Source organism: Harpia harpyja, chromosome 3 (genome assembly GCF_026419915.1).
Source record: "Harpia harpyja isolate bHarHar1 chromosome 3, bHarHar1 primary haplotype, whole genome shotgun sequence".
NCBI classification, from domain to species: Eukaryota; Metazoa; Chordata; class Aves; order Accipitriformes; family Accipitridae; genus Harpia; species Harpia harpyja.
The window spans coordinates 43,680,905-43,704,369 of NC_068942.1; the positions used below are offsets into that span (position 1 = coordinate 43,680,905).

Below are 23,465 nucleotides of genomic sequence, written 5' to 3' on the forward strand. Positions count from 1 at the left end.
GGTACACACTGCTGCCTCGCAGTTATGTTGGTAGCAATGCAACTAAATGCTTTCTTGTAAATCTTTAAATGGCGTATGATGGAAAACAAGCAAAGCATTTTAAATTTAAAAAAAAGATACATAAGTCAAAGCTTCAGGCATAATTTTGCAAGCTATATATTGAAAAGCATCTTTATTCACAACTATTACTTCTACTGACATCAGGAAAACTGCACACAACTTGATTTTTTTAACACAGGAAGTCTGTAGGATCTGGGTCTTACAAGTAAACAGTTCAGAGCTTATAATAATCCAAGTTTTCACTAGCCTTCCTTCTGCCTTACTCCTTACAACAGATCTAAACAACACATACTTTCTCAAAAAGACTTCTATGTGATTGGCAGGCCTGGTAGCATCTTCTGTCAGATGCTATTCTCACTAGCTAATTGCATCTCCTGGTTCTACAAACCTCATCATCTCATAAACCTTGAAATAAGTGCTTTAATTGTCAGATTTGCTCATAAATACAACAGCGAAATTATGAGGGACTGAGTTTAATGGAGTGATGGAAGAACATCAGCTCCAGGCTAAAAGTGTTTAGTAGGAGTGGGGCTGATGTCTTCAGAAAATCCATCAAATTCAGTTAGCTAGAGTGACTTTCAAGGAAATTCAGTAGGAGGTGGCTGCACAGGCAGTGTGTGTGGTGGTGTGTAGTCTACAGGAAAAAGAGAGATTTCATTACTGAAAGCTTATCCTTTATAATAACACCTTGTCTTCTTCCCACCGGTAAGATAGCAACAGCCATTCTCTTTGTGAATCTAAGAGTCTCTATCTGAAAGAAGGGTAGAAGTGTGCTGAGAGTTAGTCATTCTCTGTGGGTACAAAACTGGAAACTTTAATGTTCTCTGAATCGGTCGGTAGCAGAGCTGAGGAAAAAGCCAGGAGTCCTAGATGTGTGTGTACAGTTACAGAATTAAGATGAATTCAAAGTGTAAGTGAAAATTAATTAACCTGCTTCACCCTACTGCACAGTTTTTAAGAAAAAGAAACAAGATTACATCCAAAAAGCATGTGTTTCTTTTTTCTCACTCTTACAGTGCCCTCAGGATTTGTAATGGCACACGTAGGTCCCATAGAAGATTAAAAAGGGTAAACTGGAGGGCAAACAGGAAAGAACTTAAGTCAGCCCCAGTTTCAGAGGATAAAAGGAGTTGTTCTGAGGGGGGAAGCTGGAGGAAAAGTATGGTAAGAGTAGTATGAAGCACGGACCATGAGAAGAGCTCTTCCATGGAGGAACTGGGTGTTTAGGGGAGCCTGTGGACCTAAGTCTTCCAAACCTCCTTGCGGACCTAGATGAGGCTGGGTTCAGTGGTGTCGTTCGTAATAAAACACAAGTAAAGAGAGCTTATGCTTCTGCTGAAGGCAACCGTGAGATTGTTTCTCATACGTGCTGGGAGATGACTAGATACAGTTCTATTTTCGGTGCTATACCCCTGGCTGGGCTTACTGGCTGTGGGATGTGAGCGGGGCCTGGCAAACTCCCTCCTGGATGGGTGAGAACTCGACCAGATGAAGTGCTCATGGGCGAGATGACTCACACTACCTCATTCCTTCACTACTATGCAACTTGCTTTTTTTCCAGAGTAAGGTTTTCTTCCACATTCTTTCTGTGATTTTTTTCCCCCTTCAGCAAAGGCGCCTGCCTTTGTCGTGATTTCACCCTGAAACGGGCAGGGAATTCAATAACGCAACCTGGCAGGGTATCAAAGGTCCATTTTCTCAAGGGGAACAGGAAAAGGTAATAATGGTTTGAGGAACTGGAAAACAAATATGTCCTATGTAGGCCGCAATTGTTTCATCTAAGCGAATAAAAACAATGAGCTTTGAGCCCTGAGGAAACAGCGTGCGGCTCCAGCGGGACCAAAAATAGCCCGGGCGAGAATTTCTTCATTGTTAACCGCAGAATGGAAAAATAAGCTGTCTTTACGAGGCGGCGCGGGCGGCGAGGGGAGGGATGAGCCGCTGCAGCCCTGCAGCCCGGCACCGTGGGGCGGATCGGCGGTGCCGCCGGGCGGGCAGGGGCGCGGGCTGTCGGCGCCCGGCGGGACGCGGGGGGACGCGGGGGGACACGGCGAGGCCCCGACCGCCTCTCGCCGCCCCCGCCGCCGCTCGGGCTTCCCCCACAGCCGCCTGAGGGAGGCGGGATTTTTTACCCTCCTCGAGTCAAAGGTTTCATCCGTCTGCTGCGTTAATCGAGACCGGTGAGAGTATCAGTGCCAATTAGCTACGGCTCCTGCTGGTGAGGTGATCTCGATTCTCCTCCTTCACCGGCAAGAGTGACCAAAACCAAGTGCCGGAAGGTTCCTGTTATGGCTCACGTTATGGCTCCTATCTCCGGAGCGGGTCTGAGGGGAAGAGAGACTGCCCGGGGGCTGACACTGCAGCTCCTCAGCGTGCGTGGGCGACGTGCCCCTGGCACACCCATAATGAGACCTGCCTCGTTAGAGATCCCCCTCCCCAGACAGCTCTGGAGTTTGTTAACCTCTCCTCTTTATTATCCACGCAAACAAATTCTGGCACGGTACTGACAATTTAAGGATGGACACCTTCTACTAGGGTTAAGTAGGCAAAACAATTCATACACCGAAGGTGGGTAGAAAGGAAGCGTATTTCTTCGCTGGTAGCAAAGCAGCTATGCTGTACTAGAAAGGTTGAGACAACTGTGTGAAAATGGGGAAACAACCTTTTTGTAGCCGTCAAAATAGTCTCGCCATAACATATTTTACATAGGCATTCAAAATAATATAGGCAAATAGCGTGCTAGGTTTTTCTGAAGCTTATTGGAAAATGGTGGATTCCATTCAGTGTTTCAATCCCACTAGGTACCTGTCTGCAGTCCCAGGGACGTGCTCGCTTGTGTTACGGGCTTCAGTCCTTTTAGACTCCCAGAGGAGCACCATGGAGTCCAACGAGAGTAGATGCCGTTGTGGAGTAAGGGAAAGGCCCTGCTGGCATGAATTTGAGGTGGGCGCTTAATGAACATTAAAGCTGTGAGTGAATTATGTAGCTCATTCTATTGAGTGCTGGTTCATTGTTACCCCGTTCCCCATTAGCTTGCCACAAGTTACAGAAAAATAGATATAAAAAAAAAATCTGAGAATTACAAAACCTTTTATTGTGATTCTTTTTCAAATCTCCTCTTCCTGTAAAGCCAAGTGTCCTACTTGTTTTGAATACAAGGGTCAAAGCTGACTTCAAGAAAGATCTGAGTATTACTTGTCTGTCCGGGAACATTGTAGGTAGAGTCTTACCTGACACCTTTTAGGATCGAAGCTGAGAGTCTCCACTTCCCAGTGATACAAAATTTCAGATTCTACCAGCGGTGGAGCAGGAAGGCTTACGCTTAAGCAATATATATGTGCAGAATGTCCGTCATTCATACACTAACAAATCTCACTCTTACAGGCCCTTTCTGCAGCGTAGTTTGGAGGGAAGATACCACACCATGAGAAAGAAGGAGGCATGTATCCTCCAGAAGTTAATTACGTTTAATGTAATCTTTTGAAAACTATTCAGGTACCAATTAGACTCAAAGACACTCAACAGTCTGTAGTCTGGGACTGATCTGTGTAGGCTCACTCCATGAATCACGCTTCCCTCATTCTACAAAAGCTTCAGCTGTACAGTGAACTGTACAGTGCCTTGATGTGTGCAGGACCAGAACACACCAATTAAGACTGCCTATTAGGGAAAGAAAAAAAAAGTGAATAGATAATGCAAATTAATTCTGGAGTGTAAAGGCAGACTCCTGGAGATGGTTGCAATGGTGTAACATGAAATCCCTGCTCAATGGGTTGATGTCTCTGGCTGCCTATGGATCTGGTGCTGCCAGTACTGAGAGATGGCATCACAATAAACACATGATGTGTCTCTCTGCCCACACTAACTAAAAGATCAAAACAGAGTTAGGTCCATTTCCATGTAAGTACAAGGAAATCCCCTTCCAGTTGCCTTATGAAATATCGAATGAATACAGTATCATATTTGAGCTTAGTCACCAGGCATAGAGTAGACGCTATATGGGAAAATCAAGACAGAATATTTTCCAGTAGAGAGTCATACATTTGTTGAAAGAGGCTCCTCTAACTAATTCTGCTCAAGATTTAAACTGTGATTGCAAATAAAAGGAGACAGCAGGCAAATGTTGCCTATTCCCTCAAGACAACAAGGAAAAAAAACAATTACTACTGCACTGACCTAGTTGGTCTTATTTTAGATTGAGGTTTATTATTCTGAATAGTAAGTTAACCTACTAAATACAAATTAGAGAAAAAAGACATCAGCCTCAATCAACAAAAGGATTATTTTACTCCAAATGAAAAGGCTATCTATTTTATGTCCATAACTTTGTAATGACAGATTTAGCAGAGTTATGATTTGGGTATAAAGCTATGATTTGGATATGAATGCTGGTATCTAATGGATTTTGTATGTCTCTGTAAGTTGCAGGAAGAAAGTTTGCATCCATCTCCTATGGCTTGAGTTCAGATGCAGGATTCTTCATTTTTGTGCTGTGTTTCTGAAGCTATTCAAGGGTGGCTTCAGCAACCTGAAAACTGACCCAAAGGCTTTGTCTGACAAACTTAAAACCTAAACAAAACCACGGACTAGCTAATATCTTGTTTTCCATCTTGATTTTGTTATTTCCAAACAAAACCTCATTGCCCTCACAAACAAGGGAGACTTGGTCATTCCTTGGGCACAAGGCCTTGAAGAGAAGCCAAGGTGCTGCAAGCAGTGCAGAACACTCTGAGCAAGTGCTGCACCATACGCTGGCTGTGGCACTGAAGGATACTGTGCTGCTGCTTTGCTTTTCACACAAAACATAAAAAGGAAGATCGAGGCCACCAGCACCTATAAAGATTTCAGAAACCCTAAAGGTTTGCTGTAGTGTCTTTGGTGAACTTCAGTGGGAGCATTTGCATTGCACTAATCTCTATTCAAATAAGTTAAATTTTTGTTCCACGCAGTTGCAAAACTGTGGCACAATGTTGCCAGTGTGGCAGTGCGGTTCTGGTGTGCCTCTACAGGAGCAGCAACTCAAACAATGACAAATTAAACAGGAGCTATAAATGTGGCTTGGATTGAGATAATAGACAGTATGCAAATGGTAGTCATTACGAAGGCAAAGTTAAACGTTATTTCTGTTAGCTGTGTATCTTTTAGTGTAGGCAGAAATCTCGTTTGAAAGTCATCCTTTGTTTTATTTTTCTTATAGGGATGCTGATAAATGTATGAATGCTTTGCGTTACATGTGAAATTACACTGTGACCTGTAATAATAGTCATGTAATCATTGCTATATTTTATTATCAAAACAAATTCAAACTAAATTTAAAAGCCAAGTCTGTCTGTAAAATCTACTGGAAGCTCCCAGATTTTGGCCCAGATTTTCCACTCTCCAGTGTTTTCAGTCTTCTTTTATTTTCCAGGTCATCTGTTCTATGGAGAAAGAAGATACAGCCATCTGGGAGATTAGCATATATATTTTATGAAGCAGAGTAGAGCTCTCTCTTTTACTAACTCAGATGCTAAAGACCCAGATTTGCAGCCTGCCTGCTGGCTAGCACAGCACAGTTCATAAAGCTTCTGTTGCCAGTGGCTTACCTCTCTCCCCTGCATGAAGAACAAACCTACACTAAAGTGATGTTGGCAAAGCAGTACTGTTCTAAAGTGGGGAAAAAAACACAGTCCGGCTTTACAGCCATGCAGAGAGGCAATTTATAATGACGGAAGAATCCGCTTGTCAGTAAAGCTTACATTGTTTGAGGAGAAATTCTCAGCAATTGATCAAGCAACTCTGTTTACTGGCATGAGATACATCTCCAGAGTGGTGTATATGGTTATATCTGTGGATATAACCGTGGGACACAGCTGAGATATATCATCTGAAATGTATAAAAAACAAATGAGAGCATTAGTGCTGGGTTAATTTAAGATGCAATATAAATTACCATGGGATGTAAAAGAAGTGAGCTGCACTAAGCAGATGTGCCAAGGAGCTGCTTCTTAATCTTTTATACTTTCTTACTGTGCTAGTAGAGACGTGCTTTCATCGTAGCTATAGTTGGAAGTACAGTGGTTTTCTAGTACTGCGGTGTAGTTGGACTGTGCTGGTACTTCTTCTTTCTGGACATTCCTCTTCCTTTTTTTTTCTTTTTAGCATTCTGGTTTTTTCCCCTCACAGAGCACAGAGACTAGGAACCTAGAGTGCCAACATTTTGATATCCAGTGTAGATTTGTAACTACGGACTGGCACAGTGGTAACATGTTGTTATGGAGCTGCTAAGTCCAGTGAAAAGGGAGGAAAGGCATCCATTGAAAGCGAGAGTACTAGTTTAGTAATCTGCACAAACATCTGGAAAAGACAAGGCAAAATCTGAGATGATCATCCTACATTTACATGAATAATGGAACTGAATAAGCAGAGTACTTTCCATAGCTTTTTCAAACAAGGGCTGGGGATAGACTGGCCTTTTTGTTTATCCTCTAATAACTAGGTTTTTTAAAATGTAGATGCGAAAATGAGCATGAATTAAAATCCTTGGTCCAAAGTTCCCATTTTAGAGGAAGTTTGAACTACATTCAGTGTATCATCTGCATTTTGCAGATTAGACTCTCCTTTTCAAACATATTATAAGAAAATATATATCCAAACTTTGGGAAACACTTCTGAATACATGGAGTGTATATTCAGATACAGACTTTGAGAACTGGATCTGCTATATCTAGAATCTAATTCCCATTATTCAGATCTGCTGAATAATAATGGGCACATATATACAGTCTTATTAGAAAATGCGTAAGAAAAAACCTCCAGTGTAGCATTTAGGCTATATGTTCACCAGAAAAGCATGCACCATTTAAAAAATCTTTCTGTATCTCGCAAACGCTAAAATGTCATATTTCACAGACTGGATGCAGACAGTCTTCGATGTTCTTTTCTTCTGCCTTTTGCCAGTTACTGAAATATGAACTTAACATTTACTGGCTCTTCCTATTTACCTTGATCCTAAGAACAGCCTTCTCAATCTGGCCAAATGTTTTCATTCAGGAACCAGTCTCTGACATGGCTGGTAAAAGATGCCAAGGGAAGTCTGTGAGAATGGGGAAATCCTATCATGGCTCTTCAGAGCATTTCCCTGGACACTCTCCCAGCTCCAGGCACTGGCTGTTCTGGGCTTCCTGAGCCAGTCACACCGTCTCTGTAGAAACAAACACATCATTGGTGAAAAAATAAGGGGAAGGGAGAAAAAAAAAAAAAGAAAAAGAAAGATGTCTTTGAGAAGCAAAGCTGACTTCAATATCAAGGCGTTCCACAAGATGGCAGGGTTCTGTCTTGGCAGGTCACTACAGCAGGCAGCCCGAGCCTCTGCAGAAGTCATTTTTCTCCTATCATAGTTTTCACCATCGGTAATATAACTCTCTACTTTAAACCTATCAGTGCTCTATAGCAGTTATCAAAGTAAGTGTCAAACAGCTGAAAGGCAGGAGGCCTCCATTTTCTTATGTCTCACTCCAATTTTTATATTACAACTTTTAAAGCACAATATTCACATAAAGCATAATAATCCCCCACTGTGTGAGTTAAAGAAATCTTTCTTCTTCCTAAATAAAATTGGACAGAAAAGTATTGCATGCAACTGAGGCTGTTTTAACTAGGGACATTAACATCAGTCCTTCAGATTCTGTCTCAGTCATCTATTATTTGAACTCCAAAAATCATGAATACAGCTGTTTGTTACCCCGCGGCTTCATGATCAAGACAAGGTAACATAACTATGGGCTGTTGCTGAAAAAGCCGGGTCTGCTGTCCCTTTCACCCATCCTGTCCTGCTTCCTCACGTTGTGCTGGCTTTAACGACTGTGCTTACAGTCTTAACGCAAGTCAGATCAACCTAAAAAGCTGATTGAAAACTAGCTGCTTTTACTTGGCAGCTTAGCTTTCAGTTAGATACATGAGCTGAAATAACTCTACAGCCGTGCAGTCACTACTGCTGCAATCAGGAAAGCGGGTCAAGCATGTGACAAGGGGCAGGAAAGTCCCTTTCAGCAACAGAGTAATATTGGATAAGCTTACGCTAATTGTGAAAACACACCCTTAAGTAACCAAAGAATAGTGGAGAGGATGTGTCCTCAGCTCCACCCTCACTGGCAAGAGGAGATGGAGATACGGGAGAAAATCTAAAGCTCGTTTCTTACACAAGTTCAATTGAAAACTAGTGCTGCAGCATGCCTAAATCTTGCATGTGTCACATTGAAATGTTAGTTCCGACCTCAACTAGATATATTTTGCTCTTTAATTTATTTGTAAAATAAGGGTATTAATATACCAGCTCTTTCTAGGCAAGATATTTTTGGCTTCTGTCAGAAATAAAGGCTGTGAAGTTTGTGAAAAAAAGAACGGAACTAGAAAAATTCCAGTTCTCTGCAAGGTTCTCTGCAATACTTGTTACTACGTTTCAGTTGGGTGGTGGTTTTCCCAGAAAACAGACAAGCAAATTCAAATATTCTACAAAAAACGGTAAGGATTTTGAATGACCTCTTTAACTCGGAGCACGCAATTCTCGAGATCTTCATCATTCTTTTTAAAGACTAAACCCTGGTGCTTCCTAAGTGCAGCAGCATAGTGCTAACACAAGGATAGATAAATGGACAAAGCCCCACTGCACAAAATTGAACTATTAGCAGTTACTCTGTACATAAAACAGAACAAATGCCTCACCAGGGAATGGAGAATTTTTAGAAAATTCACCTTGCAGAGAAGCATTGTGTAACTCCATTTACAAAACACTAAAGGAAAACTAAGCCCAAGATTTCAATGTTAAGTGGGAAGACATCATGTGTGGTCAGGGTACCTGGGGTTCTCATTCAGCATCAGTGAGCTTCATTATGATGAAGCATGAACAGACTTTTCATTTCCAGTTTTACCACTGAAAATAGAATGAGGATTTTAAAGAAAACTGTAGTGAAATGGAAGGACAATCTCCCTTTTGTATCACCAAGTACGAACGGATTCTGTTTGCAGGATCTGGCAACCTTACAAGCTGTAAAAACGTTGGTAGCAGGCAGAAGGAATTTGTATTTGCAGGACCAAGAAGCTATACACACCGATGGCAAGAGTGAGCAATAAATTCTGCCGTTTCATTTTTACTAAAGGCCTTCAGCAGGGATGCACCCGTATTAACCTTGTACAAACCCCACGTAACACCTCTGCTTCAGGACGGCCTGACTGTGGAAGAATATGGAGTAACTGAAGACAAAGACCACCCCGGACCCTCCTCTGATGCCGTTTCTGGCCTAAGCCCCCGCTCCCGGCGACGACACCAGAGCTAGGCCGGCGTGCCGGAAGGGCGGCAGGCCCCGGAAGGGCGGAAGGCCCGCCAGGACAGGCCGCTCTGGCCACACACGGCCATCGCCCTAAACCCCGGCACCCACGGCAGACTCGCCCTGGCCCGGCACCCCTCGGGAGGCCCGGGCGGGCCCCCGGCGCGGGGCAGGGCGTCGACAGGCGGCCCGGCGGCCCTGGACGCCGGGCAGCGCCCTCGCCAAGGGAGGGCGATGTTAAGGAGCGCGCAGCGGCGTTTCCCCCGGGAGGGCCGAGCCGCTCCGCGCCGGCGGGGCGCTGGCAGGCCCCGGGCGCTCGCAGGCCCGGCCCGGCCCGGCCTCAGGTGCGCCGCCGCAGGGCAGCAGGCGGCGCCCCCCGCGGCCCCGCCCTCCGGCCGCCGGCAGGCGAAGGTCGCCCCGCCCACCCATTCGCCCCACCAGCGACCCTCTGCCGTGTCATGCCCCTTTCGCCAGCCAATGAGGGGCGGCGGGGAATGCGGAGCTCGGAGCGCTCGCTGACAGGCGCCGAGAGGCCCAATGGGAAGCGAAAGCTGACGAGGCGGGGGCCAATTGGGGGGACGCCGGTGAGTGCGAGACTGCGAGGCCAGGGGCTGAGCGGGGAGGGGGCGTGGCCAAGAGGGCAAGGGCCCTCAATCAGGTGAGGGCGGCGTTGACGGGCGGTAGCGGCGGCCAGTGGCGGCGAGGAGGCGGAGCCTCCCCTCCCTCCCCTCCCCTCCCGCCGCCGAAGCTGCCAGAGAGTCAGGTGGCTCCGGGATGCGCGGCCGCGGCGGCAGGCGGAGGCGGGCGAGGAGGAGGAGGAGGGGGGGGATGCGGCGGCGGCTCGGCGGCACGCGCTGCCTGCCCTCGCCTGTCCCCGCGCTGGGCTGAGGCGGCCCCGCGCCGGGCACCCCCCCCGCGGCGGCGGCACCTGCTGCCGGCAGGCGCCGGGCCGCATGAACAATAGGCGGCGGTACCGGCCCTGCCGCCCCCCGCAGCGCCCGGCTGCAGCGGGCGCCTCCCCCTATGGAGCAGCCTCGCCATGGAGCCCCTCACAGAGCTCAGCCAGGAGGGCGCGGGCGGCGGGGAGCCGCCGGGCGGCGGGCCGCTCTGGACCGCCGTCTTCGAGTACGAGGCGTGCGGCGAGGACGAGCTGAGCCTGCGGCCGGGGGACGTGGTGCAGGTGCTGTCCCGGGACTCGCACGTGTCCGGCGACGAGGGCTGGTGGACGGGAAAGATCGACCAGCGCGTCGGCATCTTCCCCAGCAACTACGTGAGCAGCGGCGTGCAGGGGGCCGGCCCGGAGCTGCGGGCCCGCTACCCGCCGCCCCCCGCCATACAGCGTAAGGCGGCCCGGGCCCCGGGGCGGGGGGGGGGGGGCTCGGCGCGGCCCCTCGCCGCCACCCGGCGGGGGGGGGGAGCCGGGGGAAAGGCCCGGTCCCGGTCCCCGCCCTCCTGTGGGCCTGGGCGGGCGCGGTCCGGCGGCAGCCGGGACCGGGGGGGTGGGGGGGACCCCCGGCCCGCCCTCTCGAGGTTCCCGAGGGGAGGCGGGACCGCCGCCGGCGCGGAGGGAGGCCCGGCCCGGCTCGGCCTTTCCGTCAGCCCTGACGGGAGCCGGGACCGCCGCGGCGGGGGGAGGACCAGCCCGGTGGGGGGGGGCGGGCCCCGCGGTGGCCCTCGGCACGGGAGCGGAGGGGGCTGCGGCGGCCCGGCCCCTCGCGCCCTGGGGCTGCCCCGGACCGGCGGCCCCGCTCGGCTGGGCTAGGCCCGCCCCCGCCCCGTCCTCCGGTCCGTTCTCTTCGCCACCCGCAGCCGCATTCCTGCTGCTCCAGTGCCCTTCTCTCTTCCAGGCTAGCGCTCCTCTCCGGGGAGGCCGAACCTAGCGCAGTGTTAGCGTTTCGCTGGCGCCGGGAGCGGTTGGGTCCCTTTGTCAAGCCCTGTGTTTCCAGGGGCTGATAAACCTTCACCAAACGGCTGAAGCTCCGAGGCGGGGCAGTCGTGGAGTCACCGAGGGCTTTGGTGACTCTCCCTTTAACACTATCCTTAAGGAGGAGGTTGCTGGGTAGGAAGCAGTTGCTTCCTGCAGTGTTGATTCACTGCTAACACTTGTTCAATATCTTCCTTTCTCCTAACCAAAAGCTTATTATTTTTGACTTAAAAATTCCTAAGTTGGCTTGTGTTACCAGGTTCCTCCGTAGCCCTTTGCCACCTTATGAATTCTGTTCTAAAATACCTGTGAATGAGTTTTACCCAAGTTTGGATATCTGGGCCTACCTGAGGGTTGCTTGGCGAAGTTGTGATGCTGAAGGCACGAACGGATTGGTTTGTTTCTGTGAGCTTCAGTGCGGTTTTGAAGCCTTTGTTGGAGCCAGAGAATAGGGCCATTTCATCTCTACTTTTTTTTTTTTTTTTTTTTGCCACTATGTACAATTGTGGAAAGAGAAACAGTGTGGAATGGTGGAATGACGGTTTCTAGATCCTGTTTATCTATCACTATTGGCAACTCGGGCAAGAATAAAGCTTTTTTCGGAGGGGCAGAGAAAAATCTTCAGACTAGTAGGCTTTTCTAGAAAGTAAAAGGAGTAAAAAAGATGCTTTGTCCTATCTAGGACGTATCTCCAAGGAATGCAACTAATAGCTTTTTTCTCATTCTATGTTCTGTTTGAAAGCATTTAGGTAAAAACTCAGTAGTTCATAGTATTGCCCTTGGGAATGTGAAGGGACTAGGCTGGGCAGTGGTGGTGCTTGCTTTCATGCTGGAACAGTATAGATGAATTATTTTTTTTCCCCACGTGCAGAAAACACTGTGAATGCTTGTTAGGTTTTGCCGTGGAGATAGTTAGGAGAACCGTTTCTACAGAACTTCTTGAAACCTCAGCCCCCCCTCCTGTTTTGACTGTTCAAGCGCAAGCTTTGTAACTCTGGATTCTCCTGCGTTATTGTACTTTCTATGGTTTGATAGTTCAGGAACAGTTACGGAGTTGCACCTTCCCCCTTTATCCTAGCCTTACCCTTCTAGTGCCATGACAGGACTACGCTACTTCTGTCAAGTCATCAACCATATGTTCATGATAGTAGAATTTATTGCCCTCCAATAAGTTTTTAATATGCTAAAGGAGTATGTTTCTTTTTTTAAAGAAACAATGCAATTTGGACAGGGGGTAAAGTTCGTTGCTGTTGAATTGGATTTTGAAGTTCAATGTCAGAAATCCCTTTGCAAGGAACGATACCCACTTTTAGAGCTGGTCATGTTAGTTTGATAGCTGTTTGGAATAACAGTCTACTGTTAACTTACTGGACTACGAAGCATTAAAGGTTTGCAGGAGTAATGCAAGGTGTCATTCCAGATGTGCACCTCGGCACAGAAGCTATTTTTAGTTGCTTTCCTGAAGTTTGTCTTCATGTTTGATGAAGATTTTGGAGTATAAGTCCTAGAGATTCTGCTTCCACTGAGAGCTGTAGTAGTATAGCTAGTAATTGCATGCTGTCTTTCAGCCATCCACATAGCGTGCTTGAATCTTACCTCGGTGGGGGTACCATGAATGATAAAAGTAGCCTATTGAGGCTGTCAGCGGTGGGCCAACTTGAAGGACCCTCATCTGCGCTATGGGCTCTTACACCCTACGGACTGAATTAAATAGCTTAATTGTATGGCATAACAAATGCCGATTAAACAACAACTACTTTGCAGTTGTCAACATGGCCACTGGTTCGTGGCGTACAGGCTCTGTAATTCCTTATCGGTCCCCAGAGCGATGATAGCACTCCAGTCCTTAATTCTAAGGCAGAAAATGCACGTTAAGCATTCCCGTTGCCCTTATGGTCCAGTACAGCATGTCTGCCAAATTAAACTGGAGTTTAGGAAAGGAGTTAGTGTGTTTAGAAAGGTGAAGAAAAACAAGTATTTTGTGCACTAACCTAGCTGTATAACTAAGTCTGTGAAAATGAAGAAACTAATTCAGCACAAAATACCTTCAAAGAAACCAAGCAAAACTTTTCTAAAGATGAGTTGTCTTTTTTCTGATTGAGCTACCCATGAGGGTGAGCTGGCCAGTCTGCCTTAAAGGAAACATACATTTTCAAAGTAGAGCTAAGGTCGTACTTGCAGATAAAACTTTGTTTGCAAAATAACTGACAGTGTAACACTTCAGCTTTCATCTGGGAGCATGAATCTCTCCGTTTGACGTCCCAGACTTGTTCAACTGGGCGTCCAGCAGGGGTCTGTTTTTCCTGCGGCGAAGCGGGTGACAGCACAGAGAAAGAGTTTTGCTTTTCACATCTTCGGCCTTCCTTTGCCCATCTCCTCCTGCCGCCTGTCGCCTTCCTGTCGCGCTTCTTTTCTGCACCAGCGGCCGGGGCGAAGCTCGGGCGGGGGCCCCGGGGGGCGGGAGGGGGGCCCGGGGCGGGGCGGGGCGGGGCCGGCCGCCGCCGGCGGAGCTGTCCCTTCAGCACCGCCCCAGCTGCCCGCCGCCCCGCCGCCGCTCCCCCGCTGAGCTGCCGGCCGGCGGGAAGCGCTCGCTCAGCGTGTCTTTTAACGCCTTCTGAATCCGTGAAATGCCCGAGGAGAACGCTGGTTGTGAATACCACCAGCATGTTGCGTGGCGGGAGCTGGGGGACGGTCTGTCGATCTTGCTTTCTGGCTTACGTTTTCGGTCTTTTAACTGACCTTGTCCCTAGGAGCAGCTTAAGTGGGCGTTCTACCAGTGCTGAAATTCTACTGACTGAAGGTGACAGGGCTCAGCATCTGATTTCTTCAGCTCTTTCATCAGTGAGAAATACCAGAGCTGCTCCCTTTGTGTATTCTCAGTGACAGGGTAGTCTCATATCTGGAGTTATTGTCTTTGCAGTCTTGTTCTAAAATTTCAGTGTTTCTGGTCAGAATCTACTTCATCTTTTCTAGTAATCTGTAGCTCGTGGGCATTTGAACAGCAAGGCTGCTACTGTAGGAGTGAAACCTTCTTTGTTGTGTAAATCCTTGATGTTCAGAGCATTACCCAAAAGATGTACTCGCAGTAACAGACAAATAAATTCTTTTTGTGTTCTGGACTGCAAAGGACCTCTCCTCCTTTTGGAATACTTTCCTGATCACTCTTCTGCCTTGTTTCCCATTAATCTTTTGTTCATGGAACACTAGGAAAAAGAGCACAGGCATCCTTATTACGCTAGCTAAGGATCTGCATATGTTGGCTGTACTGCATAGGAAGGTTGATGATATAATCCCTATACATATTCAACTCCTAGCTCATAGGTTTGACCAGCTTACAAAAGTAAGCCAGACTTTTAAAAATCATGTTCAGGGAAGATAGAGCTCAGTCAAAAAAAAAAAAACCCAAACCATTAAAAAAAAAAAAATCTGCAGCTGTGGACAGCAGAGTTCGTATTAACTCCATACAGTTTTGTGACCACGTCTGTACTATAGGCTTATACTTAGAAAAGACATTTGATTGGAGTAAGTAAAATATTTTACTTAAGCAGAATCTAACCTGCTCCCTTGCCTTGTATGACTATGTAATTTCTTTTAAAAACAGTGGAGAGTTTTATGTGTACAATCGGTAACTACAAAACCCAGTAATATAATACAGTACTCTGAACTAATACCTATATCAGGTAAGTCCATTACAGACTTAACTTCCTTTCTACTAGACAAAGCAGGGGAGTCATGTCAGCTTTGGCATTTCAAATACAGGAGAGTATTAAAAGTATTGGTGACTTTCTGCTTAAATCCTTGCATTATGGTGTTTTTCCTTTAAAGCTTTTAAAAATTTCTTTGACTGGAGTTGGTAACCACCAAAATATCAGAATAGCATCAATGGTATCTAACCAGTGGCCTACCACTACTGTAAATTCAGCTGTGTTAGCATGTTTTCAATGGTCAGTATGTGTTTTTTCCATTCTACATTAGTCAGTATTGGATGGGTTCTTTTGGCCATCTGTGAGCATAAACTATGTTTAGTGTACAGTTGTACAGGATATATTTTCTCACCGATGCAATTTTTTTTTCTGAATTAAGACATCTGCATCTGTAGATTTTTACTATACAATGCCAAGTAGCCACCAGTTACTGTGGCAGCCTGTAAAGTATAGCTGTGAGTGCATGGGAATGGAAAATGATGATTCTGTTATTTCATATAGTTTCTGTAATAAAAATGCAGTATGCATTAATCAAAAAGTGTTTTTCTGATTGCTAGCTCTGCATACTCAGTTTGTGGTCTGATCCATCTGTTTGTCACACTGTTGTCAGTAGTGTCAGAATTGGTTAACGAATCTCTTGTGGGGAGCGAATCTGCAAAGCCTGTAGAGGTGTGGAAGAATAAGTGTGATTTGGGAAGGACTAAAAGATTGTTAGTGGCGGTTGAATAAAAGACACGTAAGGGACAAATGCAGGAGCAGATGCATTTTGTGTTGAATTTTAGCTATGTCACATTAAGCACTGTATAGTGAAGTCAGTGGAGATTAGCCTGTGGGTGTGTTTTTCTTTTTTGGAATCTTGTACTGTCACTGAGGGCAGAAAATGAAGGGTTATCCTTAAGGGGGTGTCAGTGTTAGAAGGATTTAAGTGTGTTTAAGAGGAGGCTATTTTATTAAGTGTGTCATTCACCACCATTAGGTCTAATTTGTCACCATTCACAGTGAGTACTTCATACAGGTTTTATGATACTGCAAGATCTGTTTTACCATGTTATTTGGCAATGAAGGGTTGTCAGAAGGGACTGCTGCTTTCATTTGTATTGTTTTGGAGTGAAAATTGGCCCTTCCTCCAAGGGTAAGGGTGAGGCTGGGCAACACAGACCTTCAGCTGATGTACTGGCTGCATAGTTGCTAAATGTTTACGTCTTTTTTTTCCTCTTTCCCTAGTCCTGGAGATCGACTTCTCAGAGCTTGTTCTGGAGGAAATCATTGGCATAGGGGGCTTCGGAAAAGTGTATCGAGCTGTATGGATAGGAGATGAGGTTGCTGTCAAGGCAGCTCGCTATGACCCTGATGAGGACATCAGCCAGACCATTGAGAATGTCCGCCAAGAGGCCAAGCTCTTTGCAATGTTAAAGCACCCTAACATCATTGCCCTCAGGGGCGTGTGTTTGAAGGAACCTAATCTTTGCTTGATCATGGAGTTTGCCCGTGGAGGATCACTAAATAGAGTGTTGTCTGGTAAAAGGATACCTCCTGACATACTAGTGAACTGGGCAGTACAGATTGCAAGGGGAATGAACTACCTGCACGAGGAAGCAATTGTTCCCATAATTCACCGTGACCTGAAGTCCAGCAACAGTAAGTGCTACACAGTGAACAGCCAGGGTGCTGGGATATGTTTTTTCGAAAGAAATCGTACGAAGAGGGGAATAATGTTAACTTAGCGATCCTTTCTTGTGAACCACTGTATCCTCTAATTCAATCCCAGAGGGGTTTATTTTTCTACAGTATGGTGCTACAGACCACAGGAAACATGTAAATGCTTTCACTTTGTAGAAGCAACTTAAATGACTGGATGCAAAAGCAACTGTAAATGGAGCATGCTTCTCTAGTAGTTAATATATATATACAGTGTATCGGTTTTATTGGCATTTCAGCAGACTCCTGTAGGTTGGAAGGTCTTGTTGAACTTAAAATGTGTATTCTCCTTCCACTTTTTGGAAGGATAAATGCTCCTTTGGGAAGATAAATGCTCCCAAGCTTTCATTTTACTTGCTAGATTTTGCTGTATAGATGAGATGCAAGCCTGTTTTCCGTATGGGAGATTTAACCTGTCCCTGCTGAATTGGATCTTCTCTCTATCCCTCATAGAGCTGGAGTTGACAGAAACATTAACTCGGGTAAATGAAATATCCCAGTGGGTGCCCTTGTACACCCAGGACTTCAGCTGATGTTTGTGGTGCTTTACATGGGATGCAGCTGACCCATTAGAGCATGGGGACTGAACCTTGGTAGTTAGGATTCTGGAAATCATGGTGAATAGCTACTCTGTAATACTAATAGCGTTATCGTCTGCCACTTGGGTATTGTTTTTGTAGTGTGTCTGTTTTCCCAAACTTAAAATTGCCTTGAAGTCAAACACATGCATAGAACATTATTTATGAATGTGGGAGCAAACTGCTGCAGTGGTTTAAAGATCATCATCTCCTTTCCGATGCCTGCATGGAGCTGTTTAGCCTTTCTCTTTGCTTGTCTGTGTCTAGATGGCAAGAGCAAACACATAGTTGCGTGTTGGCTGCAGTGGTTTAGGTATGTGTGTTACTATGAACTCATTTTCATTTATGGCTTGAATTAATATGAACTGGGTGGCTGGGATGCAGGCAAATGTTCTCCTTTGCTTTGAGGGCAGTAACATCTAGCAAAGAGGTCTGACAGATGGCAGTTTTAATATCTTAAATAGATTCACTGGAGCTAGCATTAACCATTACAACACTGTAAATTTCCAGGCCTTGCAGAATCTTCCTGTGGTTTTTTTGGCCTCAAATCTTGTGGCAGTGAATTTACATAGTTCATTGTGAAGGAAAAAAACCCAACAAACTGGTATTACTAACTCTTGTTAGTGAGTTTGAAGATAGGAACTATAAGAGCTTTCAAATTGGTTTCTATAATATTATTCTTACACTATGAAAGTTTCCCTTTTTGTTAGAGTAAGGCAATCTTAATGTCTATAAAGATTTCCTAATATCTAAACCTTTCCCTTACAGACGGCACTATATATGGGCATATTGATAAATGCTATAAAATGAAGGATTGATTGGCTTGGTTAACGGATGACTGGCTGCATCTGTGAATAAGAAATAGTTGCCTTTAAGTGTTGGGCCTTTCCTCCTTACCTAAGAAAATATTTACTTGCTTGTTTTGCTAACAGGCCATTAAGACTTTCTTGCTTAATTTTCTAAGATAAAAAGCTGTTAGCTCCTAGTATGTCACTGTTTTATTCAGACTAGAGACTGCTAGTTGTGAAAGGGAAACATATTAAGCAGAGAACCAGCCCAACCAGTGGGACACCAGTGCACAGTATCACCAACCACAGATACGGATGCTAGAAAACATCTGTACTGTCAGCAGCAAGAGTAAATGTCTCTTGTCACAGTGAATCAGCAGTAGGTAGTTGTGCTGCACTGTAAATTATCAGTGAGAAGTTGAGGGTTTTGCTACATATATTACTAGAATTTTCCTCTTTTGGGAGAAAGCAATAGTAAAGGAAGAGGAAGAATGAGTGGGAATGCCTGTGGAAGGATTCAAAGATGTCCTGTGTTTGGAGGGGAGAGGTGGAGAATTTATGTGGTGATCTTGACCAAAGATACCATCAGATCTAGTACAGAAATGATGGGTATAGGAAAATTCTAGCCCAGCTAAGTCTTCAGAAAGCAGTATTGTATTTGGGAAACTAAATAAATGTAGAAGCTGATACTAGAAGGAAGGACTTCACATATTTTAAGGAAAATTCACTGTTTTGTAACTCTGTTTTGAAATAGGATGAATTAGTAACCTCAGGTATGGGCTTGACATTACAACAGCTGTTTACTTTAGTTTGGCAATATAGAGTTCTTCATTCTGTGCTGTGTGGTGGAAGAGAAATTTAAAATGCATACTATTTTAAACATTTGAAAATATATGTTCTTTTCTGGGTGTATCTATAAAGCAAGTATCATAAATATTAGATTATGACAATGATGTAGCTTTTGGGGGGGGGAGGGGCTGTTGGTCTTTTCTGTTTTGTGGTTCTTCCCCCCCCCCCCCCCCCCCCCCAAAAAAAAAAGTCTATATTACCTATACATGAAGGTAGACTTAATTCATTGTTATCTGTAGGATAAACAACTTTGGACTGTCCAAGTCATGTCTTTACTGAATACTCTGTCACTGCATTGTTGAAATCCCTTTTCCATTATATATAATAAGCATCCTGGAAATTCCCCTGCTCTGTTTTCTATGGAAAGCTTTTTTACAAGTTTTGTAAAGATTAGTGGACTAAGTATGTTATTGCATCCTGATTTATATATGGCTTGCGTTTTCTATATTTTTCTGATGTACTTAGTTTTCTCAATTACTGTGGATAATTGAGAACAGGTTATGTTGTTAGCTTTGTGCCTGTAGAATTACAAACTTGTAGCATTTTCTTTGCACAAGTTACCAGCCACCAACTGATAGGCAGTAATGTGTCTCTGGAGAAGGAACAGCTTCTGCTTGCAAGAACTTGGAAAAGATTTCTTTCATGTACTAAGCATCTACAAATACTGTAGACCTGTCATGGGAGCATCAGCTGTATTGATCTGCTGATTGGTACTGCCTATGTTTAGTAATAGATAGTGATTCTCATACATCTCATCTTGCCTTCAAGCACCAGCTGGGACCTGCACTATCCATCCGAAGCTGCAGGATGACTTAGTTTGGGAGTTAGGGAAAAAGATGGGGGAGTGGGAAAGAACAGAGTTGCCTTATTTAAAATAAAATTTTCTGCCAGAATAGAAGAAAATCAGAGAATGCCTTGCTTTCAGATGTCTGCCTATTTTTAGGCAGATACAGAATGCATAAGGACAGTACTTCATGATGAACCTTTTAAGAAGGTCATGTTACATTTTGAAGAGTAAAATAAATCAACTGGGCACCTTAATACAAGTCTGAGAACTTACCCCATTACATATGTATAAGGCTTTGAAAAAAAAAATCCTTTTTAATCTAAACTTATTGTAGCCTTGTGGACTCAAGTAATAGGTACCAAAACAACGCTCAGAATAGTTCTCAACATTTCTGATAGCATAGTGAAGAACATAAGGTTTTGATTGCTTTGGGAGGTAACTTCGCCTTGTATAGCGACTGAACTGCAGGGGATTATCTGAAGATTCCAGGAGGTGTCTGTTGAGATTCTCCTTGTCAAAAAGCACTGTCCAAACCAATTGTCTGTTTTCCTTTTAACCAAAAAGGTGGACATTTTTTCAGTTCCATCATTTTTCTTTCTCCTTTTCATTATCATAACTTAATGTTTAATGCTAATACATTTAGAGTGTAGGAAGAGTGCCCTGTACATTTTAAGTACTGTGTTCATTTGAGGCAGATTTTCATTGTAAATCTTGGAGGTTCTGAGGGCTCCCTGTTTCATTGCTCTGGGGATGCTATCAGGAAATGAGTACATAAAGATCTTTACAGAACAAATTGCACACCTGTGACTTAGAGACCCTGAAATTCTTTTGCTGGGTGTCAGTTCAGTTGGCAGTGAGGCTGGTAGGTGAGTGTTCCAGTGGCATTACCAACTCGCATGTCAGTCATATAACTGTACAAGAGAAAGAAGATAACCCAGGAAAGCTATTTTGTTCTGCTGTGTGAGGAGAATTTTTTTTTTTTTTGGCATTTGATTCAAGAGATTCAATTTATTCCATATGAAAATTAATCTTCTTAATCTGACAGAATTCTCTCTGGCTTCTTTTTCTTCTCGTGATCTGGTGATATTGGTAACCTTTCCCTCTGCAGCTGCATGTTGGTGTACCACTGAGCGTATGTTACAGAATTGGTAGTAGGCCTCTCCCAATGTGAACACTCCTAAATAATATAAATGCTGAGCTATAGAGAAAAAGCAACTAGGAATGCCCACTGAAGCCAACATCACTGTGTTTAGCATAGTTCTTAGAGTTTCCCTTTCTCTTATCTCTCACCTGTGACTTTGAGTCTCATTTCTGGCCAGAGGAAGGTGCTTGGCATATAATGCTTAGGATCAAAAAGGGCAGTCCTGTTGGTTTTAGTGAAGTATTGTAAATAATGAAGCTGGTCCTGTTTCTTTCTACTTGTCTGTCAATGTTAGATATGCCAGTATTGCTATAGGAATAATGCCAGTTAACTAATGCTGCAGAGAACTAGCAAAAGCATATTTGTTCTTTTTTTGACTGGCTCAGCAAAATACATTTGTTATTTGCACTACATTGAAAGATTTTGCTGAGGGTGTTCATGCCAGTTAGCAAAGTGCTTTATAAAAGTCACTATCTTTGTGTTCCACAGAGTGGCACAGAAGATTAGCAGCAAAGTGACAAGGCCAAGGTCAAAGAAAGAGGTAAGGACAGAGCTCAAAATAAACCCCAACAATTCTGATTCAGTCAAGTCAGTAGTTCTTCCCTTCTAGTTCTTTGAAGGTGTTCACCTCTCCTACTTCTTGGACCATCAAGGTAAGCTTGTGATATCCTGAGATATAGAAAGCTCTAGCTTTCTAAAGACTTCCAAACTCTGCTATAGCTTTGCTTATTTTATGCAGTTGTTAAGCCTTTTTCTGTTCGTAAAGATGCTAATAGAGCTGACTTTCACGTGGTCTCTGGACAGTTGTTCCTAGGACTTACAATATTCCTTGGTTTTTTGTTTTTTTTTTTTTTAATACAGCAGAATTTAGAAGCAGGGATTCCTTGCGACTAGTTCAAATCCAATCCAAGGACAACAGGACTTGAATGTTACATATCAGTCTTGATAACATGTCATTAGTTATCTCATTCCTTGTTGCAGTATTCACATCCCAATCCATTCATAATTGACACTCTTCTGTTGGCCTTTTCAGAGAAGGAAAAGTGCTTAATGTAAACCTCTTCCTCGGTCTGGTAATGTTGTAGAAGAGAGTTTTTCCAGGGTCTGCTTAAATTATGTTGGCAGAACAGTTTGGAAGTCTGCACTATTATTGCTGCTTCTGGTACTTCAGTCTAATTTGCTGACTAACTCTCCAACGTTGTACCTTCTATCAGAATGGATTTCCTTTGTCAGTGCAATTAAATGAGTGTGAGTAATGCTTCATGTAAAGTATAGTGAAACTATTTCAGTGGCATCTGAATGCTTTACACTGGGTGAATAACTGATCTGGCCTTAGTCGGGTGGTCCCTTGTCCTATATGAGGAAAGAGATAAAAATGTGAGATTTTGGTGGCAGGGGGACACAACAGCTGGGAGATGAATTTTGTGCAGATGTTTTTTGGTTCAGTTCAGGGAGCAAAATTCAGTAAACTTTTTTCCTTTTTCTTTTTTTTTTTTTTTTTTTAGATTTAAAAAGTGTATACAGTAGAAACCAAGCCATTCAAACAGCCTGAATATGCTCCTAAGGGTGATTAAAGGTGACTTTATGACTTTGCAGGTTCTGCCCTTAAGCAATTATCTGATTCTATGGACATGATATACGATATTGCTAATGGTGCATAACTCCTAGTTCTGGTTACTCTGCTTATTTCTCTGTCTCCCCAGCCTATCAACCTTAGTGCTGATACCCTGGTCACTTGTATTGTGGTTAAAAATATTCCAAATACCTATCATTTTTTGCATGTCGTAATACAATGATGAAATTCATGCCAGTAATACTACAACTTTCTGTTGAACAGAATGAAAAAAATATTTTAATTTCATGTGTTATTAGTTCAGAAGATTTAAATTATACCTGAAGGTGATGCTGATTTTTAAGCTGTTGAGACACTGGGAATTTACAGAAGTAGGGTGACAGTTTACTTTGTGTTTTTTTTTTTTCTCCTTAGCTTGTCTAAATTAGTGCAGCTGCTTTCCTTTCTGAGAGGATTGACAGATGCTTTCATGTTGCAGCCTTATTTTCAGTATGTTTTCAGTAGATTTCTGAGAGTTCCAAAATGAAAATAAATCTCCTGTAAATGGTTTGGTTTAGTTGCATATGAATTGATGTCTTCACTGTTAATTGCAAGTCAAAAATAGAAAGACTTTATGGAATAAGTTTGATGTCCACAAGAACACTTTGGTATTCTCCTGCCCACACCAAGTAGCAAAAAGGCAATTTCACAGCAATTTCACAAATGGAATTCCTTATCTTTGTAGACAAGAATGGAAAGAGTTCCTCTGATTTTTTTAAGTGAAATTGTGTTTATTACTTTTAAAAACCTATCTAATATCCTTTTCATGTCTTTGTGCCACTACATGTATTTTTCTGCAGGGTTCTTTCTGCTCCTAAGAAAAAAAAAATAACAGAGAGTTATGACACTAAGCACCTTCTCCAAATTGTGCGTATGGAACCATAGAATAGATAACAAGCAGACCTGAGCACCATCATGCAGGAAGTGTACCTAGGCATATGTGTGCTGCTGCCATGAATTCATCTGTGACAGAGCTGGGATAAATCTGTGTTTTTCTGAAATTTCTAAGGAGCAAGTCA

The 23,465-nt window shown here is 44.1% G+C and overlaps 1 protein-coding gene and 1 long non-coding RNA gene across 4 annotated transcripts in view; one reads left to right on the forward strand and one right to left on the reverse strand.

Moving 5' to 3' along the window:
- Nucleotides 1-5,216: 5,216 nt before the first annotated feature.
- Nucleotides 5,217-9,364, reverse strand: LOC128140222 (uncharacterized). Its single transcript, XR_008234651.1, has 3 exons — nt 8,897-9,364; nt 7,044-7,243; nt 5,217-6,396 (listed from the first exon to the last, which is right to left on the reverse strand). It is a non-coding gene; the product is annotated as an uncharacterized LOC128140222 (long non-coding RNA).
- A 759-nt stretch (nt 9,365-10,123) lies between these two features.
- MAP3K9 (mitogen-activated protein kinase kinase kinase 9) overlaps nt 10,124-23,465 on the forward strand; it is a 65,975-nt gene continuing 52,633 nt past the window's right edge. For 2 of the 3 annotated variants that reach the window (XM_052782313.1, XM_052782314.1), the window contains exons 1-2: nt 10,124-10,705; nt 16,218-16,631. In XM_052782313.1, coding sequence (XP_052638273.1) covers nt 10,405-10,705; nt 16,218-16,631 — 715 coding nt within the window. In that variant the 5' untranslated portion in view covers nt 10,124-10,404. The remainder of the gene's footprint in view (nt 10,706-16,217; nt 16,632-23,465) is intronic. The other variant, XM_052782315.1, reaches the window with a different exon arrangement.